This window comes from Buceros rhinoceros, unplaced genomic scaffold, assembly GCF_000710305.1.
Source record: "Buceros rhinoceros silvestris isolate BGI_N320 unplaced genomic scaffold, ASM71030v1 scaffold9166, whole genome shotgun sequence".
Classification (NCBI taxonomy): domain Eukaryota; kingdom Metazoa; phylum Chordata; class Aves; order Bucerotiformes; family Bucerotidae; genus Buceros; species Buceros rhinoceros.
The window spans coordinates 37762-45576 of NW_010415769.1; the positions used below are offsets into that span (position 1 = coordinate 37762).

The 7815-nt window shown below is 39.7% G+C and overlaps 1 protein-coding gene across 1 annotated transcript in view; it reads right to left on the bottom strand.

The window, feature by feature from the left end:
- Positions 1-7815, bottom strand: part of LOC104494668 (protein FAM189A1-like) — a 28453-nt gene that overhangs the window by 7917 nt on the left and 12721 nt on the right. Inside the window, exons 4-5 of the mRNA XM_010137534.1 lie at positions 3242-3317; positions 715-1305 (exon numbers count right to left, since the gene is read on the bottom strand). Of these exons, the coding sequence (XP_010135836.1) occupies positions 715-1305; positions 3242-3317 (667 nt within the window). The remainder of the gene's footprint in view (positions 1-714; positions 1306-3241; positions 3318-7815) is intronic.

Sequence of the window (7815 nt, forward strand, 5' to 3'; positions counted from 1 at the left end):
GTCGAGAAGTTTTTACATTCATAATATTATATAATAAAGCCATTCTCAAAATCAAACATTTCTTTTCCACTAACAAGCAGATATTTTTGAAGATACACTGTTCAGCTAACAACGTCTCCTCTCTTATTCCCTACTTGTCTGAAAGGAGATTTATAGCAGAAGTTGTTTAGCTGTGACAGTCAAAAGCTTTCCTTTTCATTTATCAGCTTGTCACGTGCCTCATCTCTCATTTCTTTGTCCTTTAGAACTTCCCACCATGCACTCCAGCTCACCGCCACAGTCACACTCTTACTGCCTCTGACATACACCAATACTGCCAATGTCAGTGTCACCCTCGGGAAACACAGCCTGCTGTAGTGTGTTGCATGACAGCTCAGTTAATAGTTTCCTGAACAGACCCCAGCTGCCACTCAACTTCTTAGTGTAGCTTCTCTATACAGCAGTATAGAGAGGTGGTTTTCTCAAGAGATCGTTTTCTGAGAACTACAGAAAGGCTGGTACAATTAAGAAAAGCCAAAATTAATTTCACTCACTCACTTTGCCTATTTCCATTCTTAAAAATTTTCAAATATAGAAAATGCACATGAAACTAAATCCTTCACTCATAAGTCAACCCTCATTGGAACATTTCATTTCCAGCAGCACCAGCTGCTGCATAAATCACATACTGCTCATTTGTTCCATGCTCCATGAGCCTTGTGGCACTACACCTACCTTCTGTGTAAGACGAACAGGATACAGGGTCACTAGTTGATCGGACTATATTTGAAATTCGGTATTTTGTAATGTGATGCTGCTGGACAGCACTCTCGTGGCTGCTCGTGTATGATGAAGTATTTGCGGGCCCAAAACAGGGAGAGGTTTGGGAAGGGACAGGAGCCTGGCTAAAGTCCACACAACAGATTTTCTTTTGCCTCAAAAGTGGTGTGGAATTGTTCTCTTGAGCAGAACTCTGCAGTTCCCTTTCTGAGGGGCTGAAATTCTCTGAGGAACAGTGCAAGGACCTGCCGTGGGCACAGTTCTTCTCCTGTCCTTGAGACTTCTCTGTAGAGGCTCGGCTGTGGGAACTGTCATCCTCATCAGGAAAACCCTCTGAGCGAGTTCTGTGGAACCTGCAGCGGGTGCGGTAATCCAGAGGGCTGGAGTGCTGGTCCGTAGCCCCCTTGGGGGTTGTACAGTAGGGAGAAAGATCTGCAGAATGGAGAGATCCTTGAACTTCCAGCGAACAAAGATCTTCAGAGGAGTAGCTATGGTCTGGGATATCAACAGCCTCGGAGACCATCAAAGAGGAGCTCTCAACGGAAGCTGCAAAACAAGAGAGTCACAGAAGAATAAAGGCTTCTTGCCCTCCTCCCACTCCCTCTGGCCCTGATTTATATTTTATTTATTCCAATTTATATTTAGTAATTGGCAAGTACACCAATAATTATTCAAAAGCTTTCAGATGGCAATGCCAAAGCAAGAAAGACTGAAGTCATTTACTTGTTTCTAGTATCCTTCAGAAAAGAAAATCTGTGCTATCCTTGAGTATTTTCTTCAACTAATAAGCATGCTTGAGCACTGATACCAAAGTATTATCTGTAACTACATTTGGACAGGAACAGCTCTTTCACTGCTGGTTTCTCTGGTATACAGTGAGAGACTGCCTGTGGTAGAAAAAGTAAAACTTTACACAAATGCTGAAAAAAACATGGCCCTGATAGTTTTTAAACCTATCACTGCTGCAATATTACCTTTGCACCTAACACTTTCTACCCATTCGGCAGTTCCCTGAAGCATATATCCAAGTTCTTTACAAATGAGAATTCACCATCATAGAGTATCTCTGGCATACAAATACATAACACACACACTTCAGACAGAAGCTAAACATTTTATGCAAGCTCTCATTATCTTAGAAGCCCTTTCTATTAAAAATTGAGATGGTCATCACTTCCTCTGTCATCTCTACAAATACATGTAATGAGTGTAAATGTATGAAAAGAATGTACGTGAAAGCATCCAGTTTGTACCTGTCTTCAGAGGACAGATCTTCACTGTCCACACTCTCTCTGGTTTGATTTAATTTAACTGATAACTAGAGTGTGGTTGGTTGTACCATTTGCCACCTGGACTCAAGGGCCCTAAACTGTATTTACAGCTTCTTACTATTCAAACTCTCCCAACAGGCATGGCTTTTCTGGCACTAGAGACAGCAGATGGAGGGGCCTGAAGCAGGTGAGAAGAAATCAGTGCTCAAAAGACATGGAATGGTGACATGTGACTGATTTTACATTAATAAAACATGCCTGAGGACTTTCCTAGTTCCCTTTCATGTGCACGCAACATAGTATGCAACGTCAAAATCCTGGCCTGAGAGCTGGTCCCAACAGTCAAAACTCTGGCACTGGCCTTAAAATGTAGACTCATATGTGGATGTGAAACCCAAAGGTACCCAAGAACATGAAGAACTAGCTCTGTAGGCACAGCCCTTGTTAGCAGCAGCACTTAAAAATTGCTTACTTTCGGTGTCACACTCCATTGCAGTTGTCAAATACCAGGGTTTGAAAAAGAATGAATATTTAGCAGTAAAGGCGGCTCTGAAATCCTATCCACAGAACAGATACTTGAGTAGGAACAGATACTCGTCACTAATCTGTGAGATATTCTGGACACTAGGTGAGGGAGGACTGTTTCTGTTTCTTGGACCACTCTGCCACCACCTCTCTGCCCGTAAGTTTACCGAGAACACCCGGTCAATCTACTCATTAGTACAATATGAATACAACGTAGAAGTATTTAATGGAAGTTTTACTAAAATAATTATTCCATACAAACTGATCAACATTCCATGATTCCCTGAGGCTGTAATGTCTGTAATGTCACACTTCAGGTGGCAAGCTTCCTATTCAGGCTTCTGGAAGCCATGCAGGAAACTACTCTATGGATAAAGCAAGTGGACTATCAGCAGCCCATGGCTGCTAACAAAGAGAAACAAATGCCAGTTTCATGCAGGACTCTTTAAAGAGAAATGACAGTTGCCCTATCTGCCTCACAGAACTTTACAGAGCGTGCTCTGTTGAGCAAAACTCTCCTCTGTATTTCCAGCCACGTCAGTTTATAACTGTGAAAAGGTTCTTCTTGCCGTGAAAAATCTCAAAGCAAATCCTTCTTTCTCCATTGGGAAAAGCAGAAGAGAAGGAAGAGTCCACTCAAAAATCCTACATCTTTCTCAAGCAGACAAACACAATGCTACGATCACCTTGTGTGCTGAAGTCCAGGGTCATGTTCCTCTCACCCAAGCTTGATTCAGATACTTGCTGATCAGTACCAGTGACCTAAATGAGAATTGTTTCATGAAACAGCACATTAATCTGCAATTTACCACAACAAAATACAGTGCCAACGATCGTAAGAACACATCTGACAATGTGAAGTAACTACCAGGCAAGCTGCTATTCAGACTGAAAGCTGTTTAAAGACACAGTATTTTACAATGTCTTTGGGTCAGGAACAAATGCAGGGCAAAGCAACATGCTTAAAGCCGTTTTTCTTTTTTCCAGAATCTACAACCTAAATTCACCTTGAATTCACAGGCAGCTGGGGCTGCAGGTGCCCTTCATAAAACTTAATGTCTGCCACGCTTAAAACAGGTGGTTTTATTGCAAGCAATCCCTTTTTCTACAGTCTGCATTTTTCTATATTTTTTTCCACCACCTTATATCACCCTGAAATAGAATACAGAACAACAAAAACCATGAAAACAAGCACAAGAGCAGCATTTTCCTTTGGTTAACTGCTGAGATTTTAACCTAATGTATTTTTAAGCCCTATAACATCATTGCCACCCAAGGTGGCTGATGCTCTCCGGCCTGTCAGAGACTGCAGAAGGGAGATAATACTAGGACTCACCTTTTTTCTGAAAGGATGGGTCTAAGTGGGTAACTTCCCTTCACTTTTGAGAATTGTGTGAACAAAATACAGAATCAGTCCTGCTGGAAAGACTTGGTCCAGAAACAACTGAAATTTAGGAAATTTTCTTTCTATTGGTTTTAATAGACTTTGGATTGGACCTTGTTGCTGATGTCATTAGATTTGTAGAAGTTCTCTGGGATCATGATTATTAAAAAAATTATTCCAGTAAATAGCTGGTAACAATAAATGAGAAAAATTTGAAAAGAGAAGTTGAAGGAAATGACATTGATACCACCTTTAGCAGAGAGCATCAAATCTGCTTCTGTCTGCAGGGCAACAATTAACTAGTAAAAGCTTATTACAGTTGGTGACAGTCTAGAAATAACCATCATTCACCTCTGTGAAAACCTTTTTGTCAAGAGCTTAATTTGTATCTATCTGGTTGTCTAAAAAATTGAAAATGACACTATTACTCGGAAGCTATTAAGGAAAGATCTTCCAGTGGACATGCCAGTGTAGACCAGTGCACACGCATATATATGCATAACTTACTGTGCTCCCTCATTAATTTTTTTGTATCTACCTATCCATAGCTCACTATGATCAAGTGAACAGGAAACTTTTTCTGATGAAGTTTTGTTTTAGAAGTGAGCTAGCAAATCTAAGAGCTAGCAAATTCAGCTCTGAACAAAGAACAGTACGAGAATTTCTTTAACTCAGCAACAGATGGATAGAGGACTGGGAAGCAGAAGAAATCAGTCTTTTTTTTCTTTTTAAATTTGTTTGGAAATTCCTTAAAGGATCTTTCTTTACTGAAGCAGAATATTGCATCTGTATTAAAAAAACATATTAGTGGTATTGCTCTAAGTCGCAGACCACTGCTGGGAACTAACTGCAGAACTGCTGGGAACTAACTGCAGAACTACTGGGAACTAACTGGAAAAGTAAGAAGCGTTCTCAAATGCTCTTTGTTGATAAGAAAATTCAGTCAGACTAACTACATTTTGGAAGAAATAAATGTTCTAAGGGTGTTTGTTTCTTTTTAAAAACCTCGGGGTTCTTTTTAAATCTAGGTGGCTTCATAAATTCATTATTGACAGGCAAATAACTGCTGAATATTTGTGCTGAAGCATTTATCGACCTTCCACATTCTCCCAGTCACCTGGCAGCTGCAAGTGATGTTGCCTAGTACCTATAAAACAGCCTAGAATGAGTTATATGCAAGGCTGAGGTTTTGGCAAATCTGTATTAATGAAAAAGAACCATCTGTAACTTTGATCTAGTAAATTTAAAACAATAACGTTATTACACCATACATAAAGCAAACTTAAGGCTTGTGAACAAAGCTGGCTTAGCGATTCTTGAAATCAAAATACTGCCTCCCTCTCAAAACCCCCACACTATTTTAGAGGCACAAGAAATACATACATTGTCTTTAGATACCTTAGTTTCCTATTACACAAACACTTCTAGGTGACAACAGTTCGAACTTCATATCCCTTTTTTTTTTTTCAAATCTCTTTTTTGTTTGCCAAAGGGAACAATTACAGCACTGACAGAATTTTTTCACCTGGGAATAAGACAACTAAGCTCATTTGACACAAGCCACAGAATAGCTATCAGTGTTCTGCTTTGACATCTTGTTGGAATAGAGCCTGCACAGAACACACCATGGACCCAAGGTGGGCTAGACATGGGCAGGAGACAAACTGTTTTACCTTGCAGTTACGTGTAAACACTGAGAGTCTTTCAGCTCACCCAGGGTAAGGGGTCATGTCTTACTCAGGGAAACTACAGAGAGGAACTGTTCTCCGCACTCTCCTCCATGCAATCAGATTTGTATCAGTCTCTCACATCCTTTGGAATGTGTAAGGACACAAAAGCTCAGCCACCACACATCACATCCCTTTCTCAGAATCTGCCTCAATCTCAGAGGCTCCTGCGTAGGCTGAAAACCCTGCAGCGACATACTTAAAGACATGGGGCTGCATAAACAAGACAACATTCTTAGAGGTGACTTGTTACTACAGGAATCAAAGGACACAGCCTCTTGGCTTGACTTCAGGTGCTTGCTCATATACTGCTGACTTCATTATATTATAGTTTTCTCTAATTACAACTGCTGGAAATAAAAAAAGCAAACACACACAAACAAACAAACAAACCTCAATAATATGACAAATAGATGGGACAAATTTACCCACACAGAAATTGTTTGAGACCAAATGGAAGATTGTGAATATCCCCTGTACATAAAATCCCTTCAGAAAAGCAGTCTTAAAGGCCTCATTGATAATTAGCATTCTTAATAGGGGGAAAATGAAGAGATTTCAAAATTTCAGTTATGCAGAAGAAATCAGGGTTATAATTTGAATTTTGGTTTCTTTTAATTTTTCAGTATTTATCTGCATTTTGCTCATCATAAGCCATTTAAACTTATCTGATCAACATGCTAATTTTTCCTTTTCCTTCCCTTGTTCTTTCTCCATTTACAAGAATAAATGCTGAAGGTACTTTATATGCATTTGGAATTGATTAACCTTCTTGCCTGGGGGAAGGAGAACCAGGGGTTTAATTGCAGGAGGTCAGAGTTTTGGTTCACACACGGATGGCACATGGCTTCATACAGGTTCCTGCACAGCCTAGGGTAACAAAACATTTTGACTTGCACATCCTCAGCCATAAAGCTGGTAAAGATAGCCTCTCAGCTATCAACAGGAAAAAGAAAGAAACCCCATGCTTTTAACAAGCCTGCACAGCCTACAGGTTAGTAACCTTATAAAACAGTCGCTGGTAGAATTTAACTAGAAACCTGACCTGTTCGTTCTTATCTTTTCTGTATCCTAGTCAATTCTTTGCATGGAAAACAGTGTAAAAACCACTTATTTTCATACTCATAAAATGGGAATTCCTAATCAATACAGATGCCAACAGCAATTTTTACTTAGATGCAACCACTTATAGTAGCACTGACTTTTGTTATCCATGAAATGCATGGAAAATTTCATCTAATTTGATACAATTTAATAGAATTCTAAGGACCTCAATCCTTTTACAAACAAACAAGACCTATTGCTTGATGCTCAGTAAAAGATTTTACAATTATGACATTATTATATAATGGCTCCCAGAAGCACTCTGTAGCTAAGGCTCTGCTGTGATTTCAATTGCAAAGCCTGCCTTTGAGGGATTTATAAATCTAGTTATTTCTGTTCATACCGTCACACAGCGTAGTGCATATTACACAGGAGCATTTGCATCACGTAAGAATTTAGGACTCAATTTTGTTCCTCATGCAGACCTAAAACTGTCTTAGACTTTGGCTCCATTCCTCCATTTACAGACTGACTGGGTCACTGACTGCAAAAAAACACCTCAGGGCTTTCGTTGTCAAGAAAAGTACATGGCCACGAAGTCGCTGTGCCGGCCTGAGTTACCACTGCCAATGTAGTTCACTTCTGATACTCAGCACCTGCTGTTATTTTGCTCCTACAAGCTCTCTGAACCAGCAACTACTAGGCATATATAAACTCACTCCTAGTAAGTAACTATTTAATTATCACCATTTAGAAATTAAAAATCACCACTCATTTTCAGTTGTGATTAGAACAGAAACTTCAGGAACCCAGGTGGCCAGAGATGAATAAAGAAGGCACTAACACCAACCCCAGATGCCAAAAAATAAAAATTTTTACAGTCAATACATCTACTTACTAAAGCTCATGCACTTCTTGCAAGAGCAAGACTTTGCTACTTTAAATGATGTTAAATTATATGCTGGTGCTACTGTGTTTATGCAAAGTGTAATCCCAGTTCCAAGAGCGCTCAGTGATTTTGTGCTGAAGTATAAATACGCACTCTTCTAAACCTCACTTAGAACCACATACCAATTCTTATCTCAAATATGATCCTACTCTTTCC